We start from the raw sequence: 27326 nt of genomic DNA, 5'->3' as shown, positions 1-27326 counted from the left end.
ATGCGACTTAATTATTTTGTTCTGAATGAATACAATAAGGTTTGGTGAGAAACAAATCAGAATCTAATGCGTTCTTCAGCAAAACTCTTTGCCGAACGTTGATCTCCTGTGTGTGTTCATGAGTCGTCACAAGCTTTAGAGCTCTTTGCACAAGAGCAACAGTAGTTACGCTGCCGCTCGCGAAGTGTGCCATTCAACGAAAACACGCTTTATTTAGCTATAACAGGAACATCAGTGATATTAACAACAGATTACACAACATAGCAGCACACAAACCAGAGAACAGAACTTACAAAACATGTCTGAAGAGTTTGTAGCTGAAAAATAGATGCATTTCAATGCCCAGCCTTATTTGTGTCCTCAATCAAACCGAGAGATGGGGCTAAAGGTAGCTACAGTCACACCGTGTCCTACTCATGCGCCAAACGACATGCAATTAAAGTTATCTTTTCTATGTTAATCAGAGTTTTTGTCTTAAGCAGCTGTGACAAGAAATTCTGTCCACTGCTTTGTTTCTATATTTGTCACCTGAGGCTATGAACTGGCACCGGTACAAAATCATTATGATAACTTTATATTGAAGCCAGCATCTCACTTGTCAGTTTAAACTACTTGATTTTGGCCGAAAATGTTACTTATACCAACTGTTTTCGTGGAGGTCTGACACACACACACACACACCGGTTCAGAATAGAGGTGACAGTCATTCCCGCTCCCTCCACCTTTCTCTCTGGTTCCTCCACTTTAATTTCAGCAAGCAAAGCCTCCAAAGATCTGCGGTCTCCTGTACTCTCTGTCTGACTATACTGTAACATCTGGGTATGTATATGTAGCTACCTTCAGCTTCCTCCATGACACTGTTTGATTGAGGACTTAGGTTCAAACAAATAAGGCTAGGCATAAAAATGCATTTATTTTTCAACTACAAACTCTTCAGACATGTTCAGCTCTCTGGTTTGTGTGCAGCTATGTTGTGTAAGCGGCAGTGAAACTACTGTTGCTCTCGCACTCTTAAGCTCATGCAGACTCATGAACGTGCACAGAAGATCAACAGTCTGTGAAGAGTTTAGCTTAATAATACATTAGATTTTGGTTTGTTTCTCACCAAACCTTATCGTATTCCTTCAGAACAAGCCATGAGTTGCATGGCATTAGACTTCTGAATTATACTTTTGTGTCCTTTTGAAGCTTGAAGAGGTGGTCAACATAAACTGCCATTGTATGACATCACTGAGCACAACACATTTTCAAATTTTCTCCCTTTGTGTTAAGAAAAAGAAAGAAAGTCATATGGGGTTATTACAACACAGGGATGAGTAAACAATGACTGAATTTTCATTTTTGGGTGAACTAATCCTTTAAGGTTGCTATGGGACTCCACAATCAACTACACTGTATTTAAAGCTTGATACAGGATATTTTAACTTCTTATTTATGGATACTCTTTAGTGTGGGGCTTTACCTCAGATGGGGGCTGCTGGGAAGTGATGTAGTAGATCAAAAACAGCCGCATCTTATCCTCTGCTGTTCCAGCTACCAATAAGAAAAACATTTGTACATTAATAAAAACAAATTCAAGTTAATTTAAATTCAAGAATAAACCAAACTAGAGTTTGTTAGTGTTTGTCCACCAACGCTGAAACGTGATCATCAAATCAAACATTAAACTCGACTGAACAATAACACACTGTGTATTCTGAACACTTGAAAAATAACTGATCATTATCATTATGGTTAGCATAGTGGCCATTCATGTGTACTCATATGAAGCCTATGAACCTAAAGAGGACCCTGTGGAGATCAAGAAGCTGTGTCCTCTTGAAACCTCTTAGTGCTGGAAGAAGAGAAAACAAATTTCATCCTGTGGTAGCATCACAGACAGCCTTTAAAGCAGACCATTTCCCCCTGGGATGTGAGGTATTTCAGTCCTCTAAACTGGAATAATGACTGGATTATGATAAGGGGTGGGATAGAGTCTCATTAGAGAATGGGGTATGAGTTACTCATTCAATTAGTTTAGTTTGATCTCTTTTATGATGAGGCTGGTCTTGGTAAAACAAAATTTTATGATAGAGAGGCAGAATGCCATGCTTGGAGGGATAAAGTGGTGTTTGGAATATGATCACGCTTGAAGACCAGTAAACAATTCAAGGCTTATTAAAGCAATAAACCATGTGAGGCCATGCATTACAGTGATTCTAACATGGTTAAGGGGTATTGTCAGGAACAACGCAAAGTTAAGCAAGGTTGACAAGCAACGTAACAAATGAAATATAATTATTATTATCATCACTATTTTTATTACCTAGCAATATTACATTAGTGATGTCAAAGAAAACAAATAATGCATGCGATTAATTAAATATGTTTATAGCCATTCATTGTTCACCGTTAACACATTTATTTCATTTTAAATAATTTTATAAAAATTTGGGGCACATGTTTGTCAGTAATATTTTTTTTTTTACAGATAATTAACTGTATTTGTAAATGAAACCCAGAGGGCTGTTTAACAAATGTAATGTGTATGGTGAAATTTAATTTAAGATCCACAAGCCCCAATGTCATTCGTAGAAATGGTAATGTGAAAACCAATGAAAAATAGCAGGCCAACAAAAACACTAAGATTACATCCAAAAAGTTTGGGAAAATGTACCATTGAATTATTGCTGACTTGCATTTGGATACAGTTAAAAAAAATCCCCTTTATTTTATCCCCTTTTCTCCCTTTTCTCCCAATTTGGAATGCCCAATTCCCACTACTTAGTAGGTCCTTGTGGTGGCGCAGTTACTCACCTCAATCCGGGTGGTGGAGGACAAGTCTCAGTTGCTTCCGCTTCTGAGACCGTAAATCCATGCATCTTATCACGTGGCTCATTGTGCATGACACCGCGGCGACTCACCACAAAGGAGGCTCATGCTACACTCCACGATCCAAGCAAAACTTAACACACACCCCATTGAGAGCAAGAACCACTAAACGCGACCACAAGGAGGTTACCCTATGTGACTCTACCCTCCCTTGCAACCGGGCCAATTTGGTTGCTTAGGAGACCTGGCTGGAGTCACTCAGCACACCCTGGATTCGAACTTGTGACTCCAGGGGTGGTAGTCAGCGGTGGAAATACCCACTGAGCTACCCAGTCCCCCTCGTCTTGCAGTTGCATAAATCTACCAGTGCCATTTTATAGCACAATAAGCACAAATTGCAGAATCCAGCAATAACATATATTTTGTTTTCCATGTTAAAAAGGAAATTAATGCAATAACTAAATGTGTTAAAATTAATAATAATCACAATTAGAATATTTTAACCTATTGATGGCCCTAAGGATTAATATAAATGTTTTTTAGCAACTTGCCACATAAATATAAAATTCAACTGATGTGTAGTAAGAGATGTGCATACATTGGCTATTTTAACATGATTTTGAAATATGGCTCATCCAAACAGCTAGTACCATCCATTTTATGAAGGTTAACAAACAAGTAAAACTGTTGTTACTCTATGGTTTGTGATGAAAAGTTACGTTAAAATGATTGATATTAGGTCATATTTTTAAATAAATGCACACATAGCTATGCTAAGTCACTAGTTAAATAAGTTTTGGGCTTTCCTGGTCCAGGTACACATTATGAGTCAGGAAATAATAAATAATATGTTTTATTTTTAAAGTGCCTTTTCCAATCTCAAGGATGCTGTACAAAGATATAATGACATGAATCAACAAAACAATACACAACAGTAACAATAACAGCACAGCAATGCTAGTCAAAGGTATACAGATAATATTGAAAGAAGCCAAGCAGGCCCAGGCACACATCAACATTTATTTCATTAGTGTTATACCATTCATCCAGTGGCCCAGGCACATCTATCTACAGTAGCATACTCTCAGCGCACATGGCTATTTGGAGTAGCAGTAGTACACAAGTCTTGGAGATAGATCTGCTTGGTTGGTGGGTTGTGTTTTGTGTGTATGTGTTATGCATCTTTGCAGCTTCTCTGCTATGTAGGGGGATTGTTTACATGTCTGTTTATCATAGACACTTGATGCAACATGCCTTGTGTTTTGTCTAACAGTGCAGCAACAGCAGCATGTCCACGTGCTTAAATTAGTATGTTATAGTTGTAGCAAGTCTCTGTACTTGCTCTGCAGCAGTGTAGCAGATCTAGTCCGCAAAGACTAATATTCTATCAATATGTGATACCCACATTAACATGCTAAATCTTTCCAAGAGTTGTCATGACTAAACTTAAGTCTTACTTACCATCAGGATCACTAATAATGTCCAGCAGAGATTTATCGAGGGTGGACTTGCTCATGAGCTTCTCCTCATACTCAAAGTACACATCCAACTTGCGGCTCTAAAGACAGACAGGGAAATTTAGAGGAACAATATGGAGCTCTACATCACAGGAATAATAAGATGCTGTGAATATGTAACCCAAGAGATGAAAAACATTTTTCTCATGGTGCACTGACCTTGATGTGGTCCAAAACTGCAGTGGCAACATTGGTGTGGAGGTCAATCAGTCTCTTCTTTTCCAGAAGCTCAGGAAGAGAACTGTTTAGAAAAAGGAGCACAGTGTTATCCAACTCCATATGCATAGAGTCAGACAGAGGTACATCAGTAGGCCTTTTGTAAATACAATGACTAATACATATTTATAACAGCTCTCCAGCAACATGAGACAAGTACTGGATGTAATTAGATTATATATATATATATATAACTGAATAAAAACAAACTTAAATTCCGGGTGGGAAGTTCAAATTTTCTTGTAAATGGGACTGAAATATTTCACCTGCCACTCTCAGCCAAGAAAATAACCATGTTATTGAGATAAAAAAGAAATTTCTGTTAATATAAAACTATTGTAGGGATAATTTACAGTCAGCCGGTCATTATCATTAAATAAACAGGGTGATCAGGACCTAGATAAGAAGCGGAGGGGTCTTGTATCATCCTGAAGGGGTTTATTTTGTGATAGTAATCAGCTGACTTTATTATCCTGCTTATTACACATCTACTAAACAAAGAAATGAAATATTGCTGAGTTTAAAATGATTTGATCATGTGAAGAAAGAAAGTGGAATGCTTCAAGAAACTTGGAACTAGTGCATTGTACAAAATTGGTTATCAGGGACAGACAAATATACAATTTAGCGGTCAGTAAACAAAAATATCTGACCACAGAATGTTATGATTGACAAATCAGAATAGAGTGTAAAAGAAAGACATGTAATAATACAAAATATATATCAATATAAATGTGTAAATGTGCTTAAGGCAAAATTGCTTCGTGGTACAAAGGAATATCTTACCTGACGGCTGAGGTAAGTTTGGCAGTATTATCTGACAACATACTAATAGCGCCGTCATCCTCCCCTTCTAAGCCCTTTGAAGAAAAGCACATACCTGTGTTATTGGCATCTTATCACAGCTATCATGCAACAATTGCTTCATATATTATTTAGTATCAACCTCTTTAGACTCAACAAATATCAAACCACATCACTGTGTCCTACCATGATGCTTTTGAGGCGTTTAACCTCATCCTCTTGAGCTCGATATGTATCCAGTTCCTCCTGCACAGCTTCTGCAACCTCAGGGAATGGACTGAAACAGTGAATGGAAATCAATTAAATACTTTTAATTCAGTTGAGGCTAAATGCAATTTAGCCGTCATAAATAAAATTTATAAATTAGTGGATATATTCTGAAAGCAGGAATGGAACTAAAACAGTTTGTGAAACAGAGAAACTTACAGCTGTTTTCATCTTCCAATATTTAATAGCAAATACCAATCTTTGTAAATATTAACAAACACAGCAACAGCAGACATACCACTGCAGTGAATTAAGACAACTAGGCATGTTCGCCCATCAAACCTTTACACATTTACCAGTACAAGCCAAATGTTGGCAATGCATATTAAAAATGCTGTTAGAAAAAGAAACATTAAATGCAAGCCTGACTTAGGTCGTGAAACCAAAACTTTGCAGTTTTAAAGCTGAAGTGTGTAATTCCTTGCCACTTGCACCCCCAAACGTAATTACAAAAATAAACATTGTTTTCAAAACGCTTTCCTGAATACTTCCCTCTTTTGCCGGTTATCGATAAAACAAATAGTACCACCCAAAAGTCATGCCATTGGTTAAGTCAAGATGCTCCAACAGAGCAATATTTTTATAGCACCAAAGAGACAAAATGTTTACAGTTTTCAAGGAAATCAACCAACAAATGGCTTCCTTACAGTTGTTTACATATTAAGCTGCAATTGAATAAAGTACTTTAACATCGAATAATGTATACACTTTACACTTTAATACATATGAAGTATTTAGAACACTTTCTGTTTTCAAGTTTTTTTCTTTAAAGTTTATGCAAAACTGAGTAAATATTGTATAAAATAAGTGTTTGTTTCACTTTAAAAAATGTGTGTACATCTGATTTGCTGTTGAGAAATTGTATTATGTTTATCTGCATTAATATTGGCAATCGGCCATCCTGCTCCAGATATCGGTTTGGGCATCGGCCACTGAAAATCCCTTATCGGTCGACCACTATTTTGAACTAATTAATTGAAGCAGACTGTTTGAACTTGTGCGCTGAAATGAATCAAATTTCCCAACTCTAACAGTGTTTTGCTACTGACGTTTTTAGAAGTCTTAACACTCTCATACTCACAAATCACAAGAGAAGGAAAGATAGCAAAAATGAATCTAATGACGCTGAAACATATTAGCCAAATAAAAAGCACATTAAAATCATAGTTATATTAATTTTGTTGCTGAATTTTATATAAACAGAAACATCTTTGTGAATATATAATAAATATTTGATATTAAATATTGATTCGCCCAGCCCCAATTTTATTAATTACATTTATTCACAATACTAAATACTAGAATACTATAGAACAGAATACACTGGAATTCAGTAGGCTGTAGTCCAGTTATTCCCTTTGAAAATAAACAATAATTAGACCTATCACTGATCACTGTGGCACATGACTTTCACTAACAGTAGATATTTACCTTCCTTTGTGTTTTTGCCAAAATTTGTCCGCAGCAGTGAGATCATAGCTCTTCTTGTTTTTCTTTTTGGGTCGTGCCCCTGCTGGACTGGCTTCTGACCCCTGAGACTCCTCCACGCTAACCCGGTTCAGGTGGAAATCCTGATATAAACACATATATAAAAAATGAGTCTATGCCACAGAAAACCCAAATATAATGCAGTCTCTAAATGTACTGTATAAAATTTACAAAATTACTTTCTTACACTTTGATGTAGTGTTGTCATGTTACCAAAATGTCAGTAGTCGGTACCGATACCAGTGAAATTTCACAGATCTCGATACCAATTTCGATACCACAGCAAAAATATGCTAATATGATAATGTGCTACAGAACACAACAGTTTAGTTATTTTTAATTACAGTTAGTAATTTAATAAATAGTTTAATCATTATTATTATTTTCCAGAACTCCATGTATTAAAGTTTTATTTAATTTCATCAACAAAATGGTGTCTAATCAATTAATGCTTAAAATATTTAATAAATGAAAACATAACTTTTTAACATGTCATTGCAAACTTTTATTCAACAGCTGTCTTGCTTGTGATATACTGATTTATTCTTATTGTTATTATTAGAGTATTATTTTCATATTACATTGAATATTACATTTTATTATACAGTTGTTATATATTTGTCACAATTCCATCAATTTCAGGCATCTAGTTTGTATTTTGAATTGTGCTTTTATTATGATGTGTTTTTAATTTTTTGCCAGATGCTTCACATTTCTGGATAAACAGTTTGATACATGGTCCTGTGTGAAATCTCTTAACACTGGCCTTTGAGTCTGACAAATGAAATGTAGGACCAGGGTTGGGGAGTAACAGAATATATGTAATGGGATTATGTATTTAAAATGCAAAATATAAGTAACTGTGTTCCACTACAGTTACAGTTTAAATCATTGGTAATTATAATACAGTTACATTCAAAAAGTATTTTGATTACAGAAGAGATTACTTTGCATTTTATTGTCATTTGTTTCATTTAATTTTTAGTCCTGGAAAACATTTATCCATATAAATGATGCGATCAAAAGTGCATTTGAAGAGCGGTGAAATACTTTCTTATGATGTGTTACATTCATACGAGCAGACAGAGAAGAAGGTTTGAAGTAAGTTTGGAGCACAAGAAATAGAAATAAACCTTGTGTAAATTGTAAACTTTACGCTAAGCTAAGAAGCTATTTCAAGCTATTTTACATGCATGTGTTACCAGACACGATCATATTTTTTAGCAAGCAAATTCATGTTAGATCATAATTTCTTTTTTCTATTAAGAACTTTGATATTAGGGCAAAAATCATATTCTTGATAATAATTTTGTTTTGTTTTCCAGTAAAAATATCTAAAAATCCTTAAAACAAGATCAATTTGATTAATCTTGTTTTAGAAACAACACTGCATAAGATATTTAGGTTTTTCAGAGAATGTATTTTTAACATGTGTAGCCTATTTTGTCTTACTGTACTGACAGATTTTTATAGTCAAAACAAGTGAAAAAATCTACCAGTGCTGAAGAATTAATCCAAAGTATTTAGAATATGTTACTGACCTTCAATAATCTAACAAAATACATTACAAATTACATTTTACAGCATTTTGTAATCTGTAGTGGAATACATTTCAAAAGTAACCCTCCCAACCCTGTGTATGACACAGTTTTTGAGTGTTTGTATTTTAGATTACTGGTGTTTGTGTATGTGGCAATTTTGAAATGTTATATTAAATTGTTTAAATTGTTTTACCAAGAAGTTTTAAATGAGATATAAATAAAGCTGAGATGAGATTAAAGCACAAATGCCGTTATTTTAATTATATAAATATATATTTTACACGTGCTGCGTGGTTCACAATGACTAAGTGCTCTGCTCTATCATCTCCTATAACTTGAATGATTCTCAATGTCTGTGGCATTTCTAGTGGATGAGCAGTTGGATTTATTTAAAGTATGCAACTCTTCCACAGTAAGGGACATGTCATGATTTTAATTTGATACATTTAAAATTTCAGTGTACAAGGAGTAACAGAGCACACGTTCAAAATAAGCGTGTGAGCATTTGAAATCAGTCGTGTGACAGTCATACTGCGCGCTGGTACCTGATAGAATCTGTGCATGGTACTACCGGTACTGCAGAAACACTGGTATCGTAATTTTTTATTTATTTTAGTATTGACTTGGTACCAAAGTACCGGTACATTTGACAACACTACTTTATTGTATAATAACTGTACTGAAACATAATGTCAGCTTCATTAAAGTATGGACGATGGAATCCCTCAGAGTACTGTTGACATACAGGGGACTGAAGTCATGTTTTATTTAAACAGTAGCATTTTTGAGACCATGGGGAAAATAAATATACCCAAAGGATAAATGATCATTGGCACAAAAAAGCAACTCTGCTAGTACATTCCGCATTTCATGAAACCTCTTTGTTATCCATATGATAACTGCAATAACTTAATCTTTCCATAAGCTTCTAAAGAGTTTCCATTTGGGGAAAAATATCCATTAACGCTTGTAGAAAAAAAGGGGGAAAATAAGTAATAGGGCCTTATTCGCGGGTCATGTGAGTTTCTTTGAGTTCTGCTCACCAGCACATCATGAATGAGAGCCTGATACGTCCATGTGTGGTGGAGAGGAGTTGCTAGATCCAAATTACGGTCGGCAAGAACAAACAGCGGCCTCTGAAAACTGTGGGAGTGATGGAGGGAAAGAATAAGAGAGATAATAGAGTTGTACTAAAAGCATAATTTTCTTCTAGAATTGTACAAACAATTACTCAATCTGTCTCTAAACAAAGAGCTGGGATCGATTGATCTGTCTGTCTGTCTGTCTCAATTATTCAATACTTCACAAAGACTTATAACTTAAACTGATAGACACAGTCTCTTCATTTGCTCTTAAATGGGTTGTACGAGTGTGTTTTGCTCCACCTGAACTGGCCAGTGCCCATGGTGTCTCCGGTGAACAGGCTGTTCCGAGCGTCTCTCAGATTCTCTCTCAGTTTCTTGTCAAGTTTCTGTGAAAAACAGAGTTAAACTAATATTTCCTGTAGAAACGAGTAGTACGATATGTATAAAATCAATTAATCCAATAAACTGAGCAACTTTAGGTGTTCATTGTATCTCACATTACAGGGGAAATTATTTTGCTAAAAATAATAATCTAAAAGATCAGCTCTCTAGAGAAAATAAGCTGAGGTTGGACCGAGTCCCACATCCAGAACAAAGAAGAATTTTGTGCCATCAGTACAAGAGAATTAAGTGACATTATCAGTTTGCACACAGCACCTAGAGTATGAACATTTACAAATGCACTGTAACACAGAGATTAGTGGAAGGTTTGATCATCGAATTACCACAGCCATAATATAGCACTCAAGAGTTTATTAGACCCTCTCTACTAAGCAGGAAATGACAAAGGTGTCTCAGACAACTCATAAAGAAGGTATCAGAGGAACATTAAATAACAGATCAGTGGGTCTCTTACCACGGCTACCATTTCTGCAGCATTCCCTCTAGGACATCGGATTATTGGGACGGCACCTATGATAACAGGAAAGCTCATTCTACTGCCAATAGGAGGGTGCATTAAATATCAGCACAAAGTCTCCCAAGACAGACAAGAATATTCAGGAAACTTTCGCTCGCACTTCAAAACACAGCAATATAGGCTAGATTATTTTAATTCATTTGAAATGTTACTTTTCTATCAAATAAAACTCTTCTTCTATTATTTAAAAATATTTTTTTCTGATTTGTATTAAGGCTAATGTAATTGAACCACATTTTCATATATCTGCATTTTAAACTTTCTTATTATTATATAGCATGAAAGACAAATTGTATAAAGTAAATTGTAAACTGACCTAATGTTAATATTCAACGCATTACCTAAATGTTTTTTTCTCCTTTGAGAAATGCACTGAACAATTTAAGTAAAGCTCTGCCCCCCAGTGGCTTTTTGCAATGACTATCTTTTCTATCTTGATTAAATATCAAGTATTTATAAAATAATCTAAACAGTTACTTTGTGTACAATGAGAGTAATTATCATCTATCAACAATTCCATCTGGATTACAAAAATGACAACATCAACATCTGAGGAAAGATATTTCAGTCACAATGAATGTTAGTTGGGATTTTCCACTTTAAAGGTTATGTGTGCATTTTTTTCAATGTTAAAATACTTTCTCATAACATTAAGTAAACTATATGTATTTTGATTTTACCAAAGAGTGTAAATGCTGACCATGTTTACATGCACTTATGGAAGCTGTTTATTCTAGGGTTTTTGCAGAAAGCTGCGTTCTGAAATGTCATGTAAACAAGAATGCTGATTTTATTACGCCACTTCAGGGGTTAAGAGAAAGCAGGTTAATACTTCCAGGTTCCTCCTGGGTAATTATGTTGTGTAGAGAAAGCTACTTAATGACTGATCCATATGTATACGGGAGTTAAGAGTGTGTCATACAGTACAGTACATGTAAACCGGAACACTGGTTTCTCGCAATAAACAGCTTTCTGGTGTCCATGTAAACGTAGTCACTGTGGCTCTATGGTACCTTTTTAAAACATTGTTCTGTTTGTTTGAGTGGACTGATATTTCAACTCCAAGCTCTAATAGGTCCTGTTTACAAATGGTTTTAAGATATATCTCGGGTGATCCGATCACATTGTCATGCAAAAAAGTCGCTGTTTAGACCTGGTCGCTCAAATGTGTCTCCTGTGAGCACTTGTTTAAGGTTCAAGGGGAGGGTCTCTGATTTCATAACAACATACGTCAATCACTATGTCAGTGTGTCCCTGCATGTTAATAAAACAAAACAAAAAAGTAATAAAATACAACGCGCAAAATAAAACAACACACTGTTTCTCCCAGATGAAGTTCAAATTTAGTCAAAGCATAATCAAAACATTAAGAACAGAATTCTCCATTATTTTAGTGGAGTACCTACATTAACTGAGGTTCAGATGTGTGTGTTTTTCATCTGTGTCGCTTCAAATTTTCAGACAGTATTTTCCTTTTAAACGGTAACTAAACCCTAAACCAACTTTTTTTAGTTAATGATCTGTAAGCATGGGGCTTTATTAGTACTGGTCATTGATTCAAGTAATGTTTTTGACATTTGTGTATAAAGTGTTTTAATTCTACAATATATGGTGTAAAAACGTCTGAGAGTGCTGCCCTCTTCAGGTTGAACGGTGGCTACTGCAGTTGAATTTTCCTATTGGCTGTTGCGGTACTTCGTGACGTAAGCGGTGACTGCTGACGTAAGCAGGTTCCAGCTGACCACGCCAGATTCATGTACATGTCGTCTTGCGACCGTGTGAAGAATAATAATAACATAGAGTCTGACAGCAGCTGTCAATTAATCCGTCACTACGAGTCTCAGGTGCACACCCCCCCCCCCCCCACCCCCTCAGACCTGCCCCGCACTTCGTTCCCTCTATCCCCGCCGGGGTCTGCCCACTTTTCCTGCATTTTCAAATATTTCTAGTGGGTGGAGTCAGACTCTGAGCAGGTGTTTAGTTACCCTTTAAAGGTTTTAGCACAGTGCTTCATTGAAAGGTGAAGGGTGGTGCTTTGCTTTTGTCAGGACGGATTACTGTTTACATCTCAAATGCAATGTGGTTACATGCGTTTTTTTACTACTTCCGAATGTGGTTTTTGTGATCCGATCAAAAAATGTTTTGGACCCCATTTACACATATATTTAGCGCAGACCGCTTGTGATCTGATTACCCAAAATGTGTGAAATTTAGGGGCAGAAATTACACACTTAACCTAAACATACATAAATGCTCCTAATTCAAAACAACCCAGTTGACAGAGTAAATGTATTGGAGGATCAATACACTGCCATTATTTACCAAGAGTGACAAAGAAGCAGAAGAGACTATCCACTATAGTGTCCATTATGGCCTCCATGTCTGTGTCCATGATATCTGGTTTGTTGATCGCTGAAGGTAGAGAACAGTTGTGTTGTTAATCACTTGATTTAGGTTTAAAATAATTCATGATTTCCTGGCAGCATACCATGATAGGAGATGTGTTCTTTGTTTTGATTACAGAGAATGAACATATCATCTTCAAGTGTGATGAAGTTTAAATACTGATCAAAAACCTGCAGAGAGACAGATCAGCTTTTAGAAAGAAGCCTTTAAAAATATTGAAGTGCACCTTCAGGCATTTGGACCAGTCTATGCTTTAAAAACAACCAGTCATGTATTTGCTTCTCTTCTGACATTCATAAAGCTTGTCTTTTATATATAAAAGACCCCCCCCCCCAATTCAATAATAGGCTGTTACCACTCTTAAGCAGTTTTTGTATATAAAATAATTGGTCCACACATAAGCACATGTTCTCAACAACAACACAAATCACAAAAGCAAGTTACTATTAATCCACTGTCAACCTGACCCATTAATCATAATACATTATCAAGATGACAGATGCATGAAATGTGTGTGACTTACTTTGGTCACCAGGTTTACTGCATTAGCTGCTAGAGCAGCACTTGCTATGTCCTCCAATTTGCTTCTGGAGATTGCGGAGATAAAATTCAGATAGTAAGACTCATAGAGTTGGTTTCGCAGGTCCTGCAATGGTAAAAGTAACTATCAGTTTTGCAACCATGTCACCTCTTAACATTACTAGAGTCATTCATTGGGAGGAGGTTTTAATGTTTTTAATGCAAACAGTAAGTCTCAATCATTTAGTGTGAAAGAAGAAAACATAATTTAAGGTTTACTTGACATATCCTGTCAATGTTCTCCTCTGTGGGCATTATAAAGTAAATGGCAGGAACATCTGGAATGGGATCGCGATCTGAGTGCAACAAGCTAAGAGATAAAACACAAGAGTGTGAACAAAATAAATCAAATGTAAACAATTATTCAAAGAAAAAAAAAAAAACACAAATGTACATCTGAAATACGAAAAATGTATTCACATATGCATTATATAAAAGGCTTACTCCACCACAATGACATAATCATATCAAAATATTAGTGTAAAACAAAGAAGTATTAGAGTTCTTACAGGTGCAGAGTGATGCCCATGTCTCGTAACTCTTTTACAGCCAGCAGAGGAGATATGATATCTTGGCCAAAGCGATCGTAAATAAGAACCTAAAAGATTGGCAAAGTGTGAGTGTGCATGCAAATTATAACTACAAAAGTTTCACTGTGCCAATGTGGACAGTGCATGAGGAAAACCCTTGGAGTGTGTGGTGTACCCTTACCTTCCATACCGGCTCAGATGCTGTGTTTTTCAGGGGTGGGGCATTGAAGTTGAGCATTCGTTTTAAAGCAGCTAGTGACAGACACATCATGTGAATATATCACTATTTAAAACAACTTCCATATTTTTTTAAATAAGAAAACAGGACTGACGAACATCCTTGGAAGGACTCAAAAAGGATTCAAAGGACTTGCATGTGTGCAACTGTCAGACCTTTTTTGACAGGATTTCACCAAGGTAACGCAAAACTTGCAAACATCCTTTTTTTTAGCTTAATTTAAAAAAAAAAAAAAAGTCTGAATGTATCGTCCACAAGTCATTAATTATTTTTAGGTAGTTACAGATCATCTATTGCACATTCATAAAAGCTCAATACGCTTTTAAATTGTCGAAACTGACAGTCAGTGTCAACATCCATAAATTAAAATATCAGCCTTCGAAAAATAAAATATAAAGCTCACCACGAAAACAGTACCCATTTAACATAAGGACGATTATTCTATACTACTTAATATTATGGTTAATAGTTTCGCTAAGCTTGTGTTATCATCTTGTGTTTCTTGACAGTTCTCAAGGATTTAAATACCCGCAGAATTCATAAATGAACTGGTTGGGTGTATGTAGCGATTAAAACACAAGTACTTCTTTATCTAGTTATGCAGGCTTAAAATATAGTTCATCCATCTGATGTTAACCAGCTGCTAGGTCAACAAAACTGTTAGCAGTATCAGCTAGATTGTTAGAACAGTTGTTGTTTATTCGTCAGTATGTCATGAATTTGGAATAAATAAGGTGTGAAAACCTAGTGAAAATCTTACATTTACATAATATCAACAATTTTGATTATTTCGATAAAAAATTAAACTTATAAACAGACCTGCCTGTTTCTCCCGGATGGAGGCCGCCATCTTTACTGTTTATGCGATGACGACTGTGATGGTGACGTGGCTACCGGTGAACCACTGTCTGTGTAAAAGGCCTCGCTACAGGTGATCAGTGAAGCAGTGTGCTATATTGGTATTAGAACTATATGATTAGTTATATATACCCTTATGCATTTAAAATCAATATAGGGCCCAGAATCTCTCTCTCTATCCATCGATCCACCTATTCTCTTCCACAATTTACTATGGTGTTCATATATATTTGAATCTGAGTTACTCTTACTCCGAGTTAAAGCCCCTGCAAAACAGATACAAAATTATGTATTCAACCCAATGGGCAAACAGTGAGTGAAACAGGAAAGCGAAAGAGTTTAATAAATTATGACAATTACAGAACAGGCAAGCCATCATATATTCTCAAACAAAACCAGGAAAAATAGAACACTATACAAAGAAAACATATATACATTTCTCGTGTATGATTCCTTACATTGGTCTCAGTAACAAACTGATTGAAACCATAGAACTCAGCAACTGCTTATTCATATCCATTGTAGGCCAACTGGGTGTTGGCATCAAGTAACAATTGCACCATCTTGTGGCAACCAGAAAATCACAATCTGTTTTTATACTGTATACTGTTGTTGAGTGAAAATGTAATTCCAATCTCTGATTAATACATGTGCTGTAGCCAGAATATATAAAACACTACCTATTCAACAGCATAAACTTTATTTGCACTACTAACGAAAACCAGTGCACCTTTGAGATGTGCGGCTGGTAGCATATCAGCTCTGACACCAAAGACAATATTGTAGAGCCATTCATGTACTTGCATATGAATAAATGAATAGTTTTCAAGAACTTCTAATACCTCTCTATAAGACCAAATTTACAGTAGAAAGTACTTCTCTTCATTGGGAAAAAATGCAACTATTCTTTTGAAAATGCCCAAAGAACACACAACCTTAACACAAGTCTATGAATGTAAAGAACTTGCATTGCCTCATTACTGAGGCCCATTTTTTTTTTTAACAGCTCAAATCAAGTCCTCAAGTGAATTCCTATGAAATGTGACAACAGCTGACTAACGTATAATTGCTCTTTCATAATCCAGTTATAACTGTAAATGTTAGTAAACTGTAACAGAGCCAAACCATCATCTATGTTCTCCATTTAGGGATTTCAATTTACTGCCAAATAACTGCTAGAAACGTCTGATGAATGTGAAAGGTTAAATTGGATAATGAGCAAACTGTGATCATGGTAATCAAAGTAATGCTTATGTGAGCTACATTGAAAAATACAGTTCATATAACAATACTCAATAACCCCAATAAATAGAAACAGAAATTTAGCACCATTGGGGATTATTGGATAAATCAACACCATTAATATACTGAAATATCCATAGATTGGGAAGAGTGTCTTCAAGTGGCCTGCATAACTGAAAAATGACACACAGTGTAATCCAAGTGCTTCTTGAAGATCTCATAAGAGGGTAGTATTGGCAGAACGAGATGATTGGTGTCACAGTTGCTCTGAGGAAAGGCACAAGAAGGGTCTTGCGAGTTTAGGAATGAAAGAGACAGAGCAGGGTTGAATCCAATGGAAGGAACCACATCCGTAGCAGTGGCAAACATTAGAACATCCTCAAGTGATGCTGCACACCGGCCCTCTGAAACACAAGGGAAGGATTGAAAGAATAGTTCACCCAAAAATGAAAATTCTCTCACCATTTACTCACCCTCAAGCCTTTCCAGATGTGTATGACTTTCTTTCTTCTGCTGAACACAAAAGTATTTTTTAAGGATATTTCAGCTCTGTAGGTCCATACAATGTAAGTGAATGGTGGCCAGAATTTGAAGTAGTGGTTGACCAATATATTGGATTTACAGATTAATCGGGGCTGATAGTTAAAAAAATGCAACTATCAGGAAAAATCAACTCTGATAGTTTCCGATATTTATTTTTGGTTTCATTTCTCCGTGGCCAGTGCTGGAGGGTTCTATATTCTGACCTCCTTGGTTGAGTAATATAACAGCACCCTCTTGAGGTTAAATAAAGACAATCACTGACTCAGCGTGGAGTTTGTTATGCAAGGTGAATAGCCTATTTATAGACAGACGCTTCATAGTATTGTAATCACAGAGAATTATTGAGGCTTACTGCCATTTTTATGCCATGTTGTTCATTAAAGTTGGCAGTTGAGGGCGCTATTTTGCTGCTGTTGTTTTTGACAACCGCTTCTGCTCAGTGTTGGTCTCAATTAAGCTCATTGGGTATCTTTGGAGTACGGGGTTTTGGAAAGAGGGGGTAAATCATTTACAGCACCTTTAGTGTTTTGTTAATAGAAATATTGTACAAAATCTAAACATTATGTTATGTATTATAACAAATAATATTATATATTGTTATATTATGCAATTGCTTTGGGACAGGACTCAATTTCTAAATTCTATTTCTAAGTTTTGTAATGAACATACCCTCACACTCATGTAGATACTGATTCCAAAAGCTTAAAGTTGTGTTCTCCTTTGCTTGTTGTTCTTTCTCCTCTGAAAATTGGGCAGTAAAGAGCTCCATAACTGATTCAGCCGTCAAACTTTCCACGGGGCCACAGAAAACGGAATAGAAACCATCTGCACACATCTGAACTCGCTCAAACAGTCCAAGTGTCCTCAGACCCTCACGAAATCTGAAAAAGGCAATAAGAAGAGAACTTGAATTTTCTAGGATAACTATTTTTATATAGGTGTACATAGAGACACAAGCAGTTTAGGGTACAAACCTCTGAAGAGGCATCTGTACTCTGATGATCAGGTAAAAATTTAGAACATCCTCCACCAACATGTTTTTCTCAGACAGCTTGCTGATATTTCGCCAGCAGCCGGCTGCTTCCAAATATTGTGATGCTGAATGCATTGCGTATTTCAACTCCTTCATGGTGTTTGCTCCTGCAATCTATATGTACAACAACAGTCATTTGCTTTCTGCTTGCTATAATCATGATTTGTGCCTCATATGTTCATATTTCTGGTTCTGAATCCTAAAATAAAAATAATACTTACCCTTCTGATTTTGTGTGCTAAAGCAGTGTCTCCAAGGTCTTCTAAAGCAGGCCTGTAGTTTGTGGGGTAGTTGAACAGACTATGGTACAGTGCTGGAGAGAAGAAGCCCACGGGAGGACCCCCATGAACCAAAGAGAGAGCCAGCAGGCTGCCAACCTCAAAGTAAAGATCATCCCTCAGGGCTATTCATATAAAACAATTGTTTATCAGTGAGTGGTACTGTATTGGAAATCAACTAAACTTAAAATGATTAGTTCATCCAAAAATTAAAACTCTGTCACTATTTACTTTTCCACATGTTATTCCAAACCTACATGACTTTCTTTCTAAGGATCTCAAAAGGAGATAGGCAGAGAGATAGCTGAAGTCCCCTCTCACTTTAATCATTTCAGTATGGAAAAATATTTAAAAAAAGGTGAATGAGGCTAACATCTCCTTTTGTGTTCTGCTGAAGAGAGAATGTCATATGGGTTTGTAACAACATGAAGGTGAGCAAAAAATAAAGATGATAAAAAAACAGCAACAAAAAACAAAACAAAACAGTATTTTCTTTTTGGGTGAACTATCCCTTTAAACTGAAAAATGTCGTAATAAAAACCTGACCTGCCTTTTGAGTTTAGAACCAGGTTTTTAGCACCATCAGGCCCCTCAAAGATTTCTGACATCTGCAAGTTCTGAATAAGACGTTTTAGGAATAGATGCTGATTCCTAACTTTGCTGTTCAGTTTGTCTTTGGAGAATTTCACAGAAAGAGTGTAGCAGGGATTAAAGTCATTTTGCCGCAGAACCCGCAGAGCTGCTTCCAGCACCTCGTTATCATCATCAACTCCCACTAGCACCTCTGTGGACTGCTGCTGTGATATCTGATAGGCCAGATCCATTAAGATCTGTGGAGAAGTGGCTGACACACACTGCCTAAAAAACAGTCACGGTAATAACACAATACTGCAAAAATCACGATCTACTGGATCAGCTTTAGTGTGTGTTGGAATAGAGTCGGCAAGCGTCTTATCCTCTGCTAACCTCTGATTTGTTCACAGCTAAAAAGTCATTCATGTTATGTTTGGTTGTTGATGAAATGGAATTCAGCAAACTAAATTAATATTAATAATGAATACTTGTACATTTTATTCATAATTACAAACTAAGTTCTGTGGAAATCGTCAGCATGCAACAGATGCTGTACGTAGACATTGAGTTGGAAATTACCCAGAATATTCCCTATCAAAACCAAATACTAGTGATTGAGCAAGTACCTTTTAGTGATTAGTGATGAGTGAAGGTCTGAGATACTTTGCAACAGCCTCTTCCTCTCTTGTATTTTGGCCAGTGGTGAAGCAACATAGTCTGACAAAGGCACCGACTCTGAAACACAGGAATAATATAAAGTGGCAAAGAGGCCAAATTAATTTCCATGATATTTCCATGACTTATCCATACCTTTTCTAATTGTTCAGATTACAGGATAAAAAATGTTAAAAACTGTTTTATAGAGATCACATTCACGAAGAGCAAGTTCAAGCCACAAAAAATATATTTTATAGCTGAAAAAACTACTAAAATGTCAATTTCAATAATGACATTTCTGTAACACTTTTCAATAAGGTTTCATTTGTTAACAACATTAGAATACATGAACTAACAATTGACCAATCCTTTGGCAACATCACCGCTTATATTACACACGGAAGTGGTGGCAGAAACCATCTGCAAACAGTAACATTTTATCGGATTCTGTTGTTGAACATTTGAGGGTTCTTATAGACAGCTGTGGCTTCATGCCATCAACAGAGCTGACTGGACTGAGGAGATCATTTCAACTCAAGGGTTTGCAGCAAACATATAAAGCGAACATTATTTCAGATATGTTATTAACTCATATCATTATTATAATTGTATAGCTAAGAATATTTGTGTATTTATAATCATTGTCATACTTTTGATTAATCATCTAATATGTCAAATCTAACAACAGTCAATCAGCTCTTTGCCACCCCTTATTGCACATGCGCTGAAAATCTTTTAAACAATAGGATTGGTCTTTAAACAATTTTTACAACATTTATTAATATTGGTTAATGTTAATTTTAAAATCTAGCAATACATTTTTAAAATCAAAAGTGTTTTTGTTTACATCACTGTCCGTGCTTTGGATTGCTCCGCACACAGTATGTGTGACACAAATTGTGTCATCAGCTTGACCGCTCCGCCTATTTTCTTGACCTGCGCATGTGGTTCTAAGCTGTGCATGTTGCTGATGCATGTGCCTCCTATTGAGACTGTACTAAAAGAGTATCTCAAAGTTATTGTAGTGGGCATGCCTCAAAATCGTTTGTATTCGCTCACGGTCAGAAGAGTAAACTCATAAAGGCAACACCATCGACCAGGCACGAGCCATCTGGAATGCACAAAAACAAAGTATACCTGGCCATTTAGTGGACTATGAACTAAAATGGACTAATGATGAACAATTTTATTAACTAACATTAATAAAGATTAATAAATGCTGTAAAAAAAAATATATTGTTCATTGTAAGTTCATGATACCTAATACATTAACTAATGCTAACGAATGGAACCTTTTTGTAAAGTGTTGTCATGGAATTTTGATTTAACTAATTTGTATGACTTATCAAGCCTGAAAATCTCCATTTTAAAATATCCTGATATTTCCCGTTTTTCCACGATTGTGGGAAACATAAAACTAGATTTCTTTCTATATAATTTGATTACTTCATTGAACATACTTTTTAAGTATTAAAGATGCTCACAGTCATTTTCTGTTTATGTTACACTGGCTATTATGGCAGCCATCTGAAATCAGCGTAGATGCAGTATCATGCAAACGTATACATTTTTGGTTACCAATGTCATTGTAGAAATGCGCTATTTCAGTCTTCCATGAATAATATATTATTATTATAGAGTTAACAAAAACTGACAACAATTCTGAGAGGCCCATTCCATGTCCAAGCAAGTATTTTTGGAATAATTAATTTCTATAAGAAAAATAGCAAATATTGTTACAGGATGATCAAGAACAGGAGAGCTTACTTTTCCCTTCAACAGCAGCTTTACAGTCAGCACAGCTCCAGTCGGTATCGTAAAGCCTCAGGTTGGAGCACTTTCGATGAGTTCCGCTGGATCCACAGAACTTACAAAGAATGATTTCAAAAAGCCTGTGAACCACAGACATGTCCAATCTTAATTAACATAGTACTTAATTAGTACTTACTATCTTTATTAGTTTGAAACCTTTTATGTTTAATTATGCTTGAATGATTGAGTTACCCTGACTGTGAGCCCTGAGTACGACCTCCAGAAAAGCGACACTTTGCAGCATCACAGTGCTGGTACACCTGCAGTAATTCTCCAAAAGCATTTTCCTCTAGCTCCCATGATGCATCCCTACAACAAATATACAATGTTACAACATATTGGTAGTAATAGTTGAAGTGTGTCATTTCTGACATGTTTTCCAAACACTCCCTCCATCTGCCATTGGTCATATAAACTGAAAGTCCCACAAGGTCTGGGTATTGATACAGATTTCCTGATTTGATTCCGATTCACAAGCTCTTGATTAGATTCAAAATAAATTAATATGGGTATATTTCATTTATAATGTCGCTTTTGCTTACATATGAAAGAAATTCTCTCCCAGCTAATGCTGTGAATTATACAGGGGACCATCTAATAAGCACATTACAAAAATATACATTTTATGAATTACATAATTTTGGTTTGGCTTTTTAAAATGAACAAATCAATGTATTCAATCAATACAAGATATTATATTTTATATATTATTTTTTTAAATGTATATACAGTAGTTTAAGTGCATAATGTGTACTATTTACAAGTATTTACATTGATTTATTGAAGACGTGCTAAAAGCAGTACCGGCATTTCTGAAAAGAGTGTGGGTAAATAAGCGCATGTTAACGAGAGACGACTCTAATGGCTTTATTCTCATCTGTGCCAGGCATGATTAGAATTAAATGTTTTTAACAATAGAACTGAAAGGATATTAAAGGGATAGTTCACCAAAAAATTCTCATTATTCACTTGTGTATGACTGTATTTCTTCAGCAGAACATAATTGAAGATTTTAAGAAGAACTTAGGGCTCTGTAAAATCCTTGTAATGCAAGTACATGGGTGCCAGCACTTTGATGGCCAAAAGTCCCAATTAGTAAGCATAAAAACAATCCTTGCAACTCCAGTCGATCAATTAATTAACGTCTTCTGAAGCAAATCGATAAGTTTGGGTAATAAATAAATAATTAAAATGTTATTAACGTTTAAAAAGCACTTCCTTCCAGTAGCTGACAGCATGTCGGCGAGTTCATGTGAGAATTCAGAAGCGGCGCTTATTTACAACAAAAGAACTTATTTTCAAACTGCATCAGAGCCCTGGAAGTGCTTTGTTGAAGGAAATTTTTTTTTATTCATATATATTTCCTGAGAAACTTTAATTTTGAAAACAAAAAAAAAATATTACTCGCTGACCATAATGGCATTTTGGTCAAATACGAGCTATTTTTACAGTGTAAAAATGTACAACATGCATCAAATTGTTGCTGATATACATATATGAATATGACCAAAATGATAAGCGTTAACAATTAGCTGTATTTAGAAAAATTTATACAAACTGTCATTCAATACAGAAACCGTACTCTCCTCCGCCATGTTGAAAGTTTAGGAGGCCACCCATCTCAGAAACTTGTGTATGAAAATTATCTCATAGTTTACCAGTCGTAATTACAACTTGAGGGGTCATTCATGAGCAACTTCCGAGTGGGAAACTCAGCTGTATATCACGTGAAGGCAGCATTAGTTCTAAATGACGCCATACCCATTCGTACTTTGATTCAGTATGAAGTATATCTTGGCCTTTATTGTTGAGGAAGTACTTTAACATTTAATAAATGACACACTTTAGCTTTAAGGATAGTACAAATCAAATAATAAGGTGGAAAAAGAGCCAATGAGAATGTAGTGTTTAACACCAGAATCAATATCAGCAGGAAATATTTGTATATTTACCTCTCTGGTATATATATTCCCATTCTAAGCATTTCTTGCTGGAACTGGTCCTTGTTATTGCAGAGTGTGCATTTGAAGAAAAACATGGCAGCACTATATGCATTTTGCTGGAACAACAGAGTTGAGAACCAGGCTTAGATTTCCAGCTCCTGATATAGGATGTGTTAATTTATTAGCATGCTTGAATTTGCTGTATGTTTTGTTACCTGGACACAGTCCCTGTGAAACCAGCTTCCATGACATGCAGGACACTTGAGCACATTAAAGGAGAGAATGGGTTCAATGGGCTCCAGACACACAGAGCAGGACAGTGGCAGACTGGGGCTGGAGGCACAAGTCTGCGTAGGCGCATGTTTTTTGCAATAAGACCTGTAAACAAGAGCTGTCATCATCAATATCTCAGGTGCAATTTCCTATTCCAAGATCAGCCCCCTGTCTTTGATTTAAATGCTAATGAAAAAAGGACACCTGATTCTGAATTTTCATTTCAATCTCAGATATGGTTTAAAATGGGTTTGTGTGACCCTTCTCTATCATTTTTCTTTTAAGAGATACTTACGGAAAAGAGTCAGTGAACTGGAAAATAAACTCCTGCTCGATTCCACATGGAAGGTGGACCACTTGTCTGCAGCTTTTGATGTAGCATCCCACTGAAGCACCTTTTTTTTTGCAGTGTGTGCATTTCTGCAAGTTAAATTTTTTTTTTTCAATTACTGCCTCAGAAACATTTACGCAGTGATGTAATTGAATTGAATGCAACAAATGTGGATTTACCAGCCTCGAAGATCTGCGAATCTCCGTCTTGATGTCATCCACAAGGAAACCAAGTATTCCTTCATCTTCTTCTCCTCTCTGAAATACTCCACTAGACACCAGCTGTACAAGGAGATAGAAAAATACTTTTTTGACTATTCCAGTACCTTTATACTTGAATTACGAGTCTAGTATTGGGGTTTTACTATATTTGTACAAAATAATACAGAATAATTCATATTTACAAATCGTCAGAACCTCAATTTAGAAGTGGTCTGAATTATAGAGGATATACAGTTTCTGAGATATGATATTCTGCATTCTCATTAGAGATCCGTGTCTGACAGAGAAAGGGTGATTCTCATAAAGCCTGTCAAAAAAATGTCCTGGTCAAATTTGAAGCCAAACTCAATAAAAAGAATTACACACAGATGTAATTAGAAATTTGTAATTAGATGTAAACAGAAGCCTACATTTAGGAAAAAATTAAGATTTTTTGCATTGTTTCCTTATTGAGCACATTTTACCCAATTCTCATTACAGGCACGATTTACCTTTCCCATTGCATTCAATGATGATTCTCATTACTGTAACACAGTAATTCGAACTGTCTTTCAGAATAAGATGCTGTTGTACAAGGTTTTGATTAAAATCAGCAAGAGTACTAAGATAGTGTATAAACACTTTACAATTTAAATAATATATAAACAAAACATTCACATGGCAGTAATAGGAATATCATTTTGTTAATCTTTTTCACATTCTGGTAATGAGAATTGTGGGTAAAATGCTCTCAATTAACTTAATTAATTGAAAATAATCTCACAATTAAAAAAAGATCTTAATGGTCCTTAAAACAGGTAGCATTTTCTTTATGCAGAACATATATATATATTCAGTACTGTGCAAAAGTTTTAGGCACTTGTGAAAAATGTTGCATAGTGAGGATGTCTAATGAAAATTATGACATAAATAGTTTCATTTATCACTTAATGTCATACAAAGTCCAGTAAACAATAAAGCTAAATTAATATTCTGTGTGACCATCTTTGCCTTTAAAACAGCCCCAATTCTCCTATAGGTACACCTGGACACAGTTTTTCTTAGTTGTTGGCAGATAGGATGTTCCGAGCATCTTAGAGAATTCACCACAATTCTTTATCTATCTCAATTGCTTCTGTCTCTTTACGTAATCTCAGACAGACACAATGTTCAGTAGGGGGCTTTGTGGGGGCCATGACGTCTGTTGAAGGGATCCCTGTTCTTCTATTCTTAAGACAAATGCTTTTGTGAAACATCTTATGTGCCTAAGACTTTTGCACAGTACTGTGTGTGTGTGTGTATGAGTATATATATATATATATTAGTAAAATAGGACTATGATATTTTCTTGACAGTTTTCATAAGAATCATAGCACAGACTAGTCTTGGGGAAATGGAATAGGATTCCACCAACAGTTTAACCTGGACTATTTCAAAAGGGAGAAGTCCAAAATTAAATGTATTGTTCAAACACACAACACGAACATCTTAAATGGAAAACAGACGTCAGTGGCCATGGTTATAATCAGCTGACAGCACGTTATTAATTTAAACTGTAAAGTGAAAAAAAAAAAAAAAAAAAAAAACTAAGCTGGCAATTGCTCACCAAACAGAAATAGTGGACAGTCAGGTTGTGCTGTTCGAGCGTGATCTTCTCCCCATACTTTTTTGGACTGTTGTCGGACCGCTTACAAAGATCACAAACTAAAGAAAAGATACAGATCTCAATGAACTTTATCTAGTATAAAGTGAGATATCCGAAAATTTATATTATCATCAGGAAGACATTGGAATATTCGTTGATAAGCAAACAAACTGGTAAGAAAACAACTTACTGAGGTCTTTATTGTCCTTTATCTCTTTTATTTCAGTACCCTTCTCTTTCATCGCTCTCATGATTAGTTTGCTAGACAGAGCGCAGTGAGTAAAACTTTGAAATGTTAAAACGATCTCTGTCACTTACACAAAACTACGCTAACAATTAGCAGTCTGCTGCTAACTCGCCCATTGAACTCACTTCAGTGTTATCAACGTAAAGAGATACAAAAAAATATATAGAACAAGTTCACTTAATTTTAATCAAATATATCTGAGCAATTTGCGTGTATAAATCGCAGAATAAAAATTTAAAACTCCCTCTCCCCGGAAAATCCGCCTCCGCCTGCTTTCGGTTGGTTAAATTCAAACCAAAACAGAGGTTTTCCGGTGGGCGGGGCTCTGACCAAAACACCGCTATGGGGAAAAGGCAAATAAGGTCACTCAATACGCCACTTCCGTTTGTCCTTCAAAATAAACGTCGGCAGCACAGAGGGCTTTTATTGTAATGTAAAATGTTACGTTTGACAGTCAGTGATAATTATTAATATTATTTAGTTTCAGCCTTCACTTAAAAACCTCTAGTCTATTGTATATTTAACCACTAGTATATTTTAGAAGGCTATCGTAATGTACTCGCGCATTTGTAATCTTTATACATATTATTTCCTTTCATGTCAGATATTTTCCACTTGCTCTGTATTAGGTTTCACCTTGTTGATTCTCCATCAGTGTAACTAACCAGTAGGTGGTGGTAGATCAAAACATTTCAAAGCACTCTCTTTTTAAGGTCCGAGTAATCCCAAATTCAAGAAGGAATGATGATTTGGCTGTATATACGGCAGAGCTTGTAGCTATATGGTTTGCCCTGTTATGGGTAGAAAGTAATGGGGGTAATAGAAAAGTAGTTATAGCATCTGACTCTAGTTCTGCTCTTTTAAGTCTCCAGAATTCCCACTCAGGGTCTAGGAAAGACATTCTTCTGGATATTTTACAGTTAGCGAGTGGATTGCAAAAGGCGGGTTTAAAATTTTCCTTCTTATGGGTTCCAGCCCATATAGGGGTGGAGGGGAATGAGCTGGCTGATATATATGCCAAGAAAGCAGCAGGAAAAGTCAACATTGATGTGGACATAAAATACAGCAAAGCAGAGGTTAAGAGTATTATTAAAACAAAATCTTATGAAAAATGGCAAGTCTATTGGGATAATGAACCCGGTGGGAGACATCTTTTTAGTATACAGCCTAAAGTTAAAAAGTTTGCAGTTTCGATCAGAACTAGACATGAGGAAGTGGTATTGTCCAGGTTGAGAATTGGGCATACCAGACTTAATAGTACCTTATTTCTAATGAAAAAGCATGTTGATG

At 35.8% G+C, this 27326-nt stretch overlaps 2 protein-coding genes across 2 annotated transcripts in view; both read right to left on the bottom strand.

The window, feature by feature from the left end:
* Positions 1 to 15272, bottom strand: part of scfd1 (sec1 family domain containing 1) — a 29484-nt gene extending 14212 nt beyond the window's left edge. Inside the window, exons 1-16 of the mRNA XM_052145454.1 lie at positions 15221 to 15272; positions 14345 to 14415; positions 14143 to 14231; positions 13853 to 13943; positions 13578 to 13700; positions 13137 to 13224; positions 12971 to 13060; positions 10586 to 10641; positions 10030 to 10115; positions 9688 to 9787; positions 7047 to 7186; positions 5535 to 5625; positions 5331 to 5404; positions 4488 to 4569; positions 4273 to 4369; positions 1463 to 1533 (exon numbers count right to left, since the gene is read on the bottom strand). Of these exons, the coding sequence (XP_052001414.1) occupies positions 1463 to 1533; positions 4273 to 4369; positions 4488 to 4569; positions 5331 to 5404; positions 5535 to 5625; positions 7047 to 7186; positions 9688 to 9787; positions 10030 to 10115; positions 10586 to 10641; positions 12971 to 13060; positions 13137 to 13224; positions 13578 to 13700; positions 13853 to 13943; positions 14143 to 14231; positions 14345 to 14415; positions 15221 to 15251 (1380 nt within the window). The 5' untranslated portion in view covers positions 15252 to 15272. The remainder of the gene's footprint in view (positions 1 to 1462; positions 1534 to 4272; positions 4370 to 4487; positions 4570 to 5330; positions 5405 to 5534; positions 5626 to 7046; positions 7187 to 9687; positions 9788 to 10029; positions 10116 to 10585; positions 10642 to 12970; positions 13061 to 13136; positions 13225 to 13577; positions 13701 to 13852; positions 13944 to 14142; positions 14232 to 14344; positions 14416 to 15220) is intronic.
* Positions 15273 to 15641: 369 nt separating this feature from the next.
* LOC127657085 (G2/M phase-specific E3 ubiquitin-protein ligase-like) lies at positions 15642 to 26275 on the bottom strand. The gene is made up of 14 exons (XM_052145730.1): positions 25980 to 26275; positions 25751 to 25848; positions 24124 to 24225; positions 23909 to 24033; positions 23556 to 23718; positions 23350 to 23456; positions 21590 to 21706; positions 21353 to 21477; positions 19555 to 19663; positions 18906 to 19213; positions 18299 to 18480; positions 18019 to 18191; positions 17714 to 17925; positions 15642 to 16905 (listed from the first exon to the last, which is right to left on the bottom strand). Exons 1-14 carry the CDS (start codon positions 26038 to 26040, stop codon positions 16658 to 16660), a joined length of 2130 nt encoding a protein of 709 aa, XP_052001690.1. The 5' UTR covers positions 26041 to 26275; the 3' UTR covers positions 15642 to 16657.
* Between the last annotated feature and the right edge of the window lie 1051 nt (positions 26276 to 27326).

The sequence above is a fragment of the Xyrauchen texanus genome, chromosome 16 (genome assembly GCF_025860055.1).
Source record: "Xyrauchen texanus isolate HMW12.3.18 chromosome 16, RBS_HiC_50CHRs, whole genome shotgun sequence".
NCBI classification, from domain to species: Eukaryota; Metazoa; Chordata; class Actinopteri; order Cypriniformes; family Catostomidae; genus Xyrauchen; species Xyrauchen texanus.
Note: the sequence above shows the minus strand (reverse complement) of the source record. Positions and strands in the feature narration are given on the sequence as shown.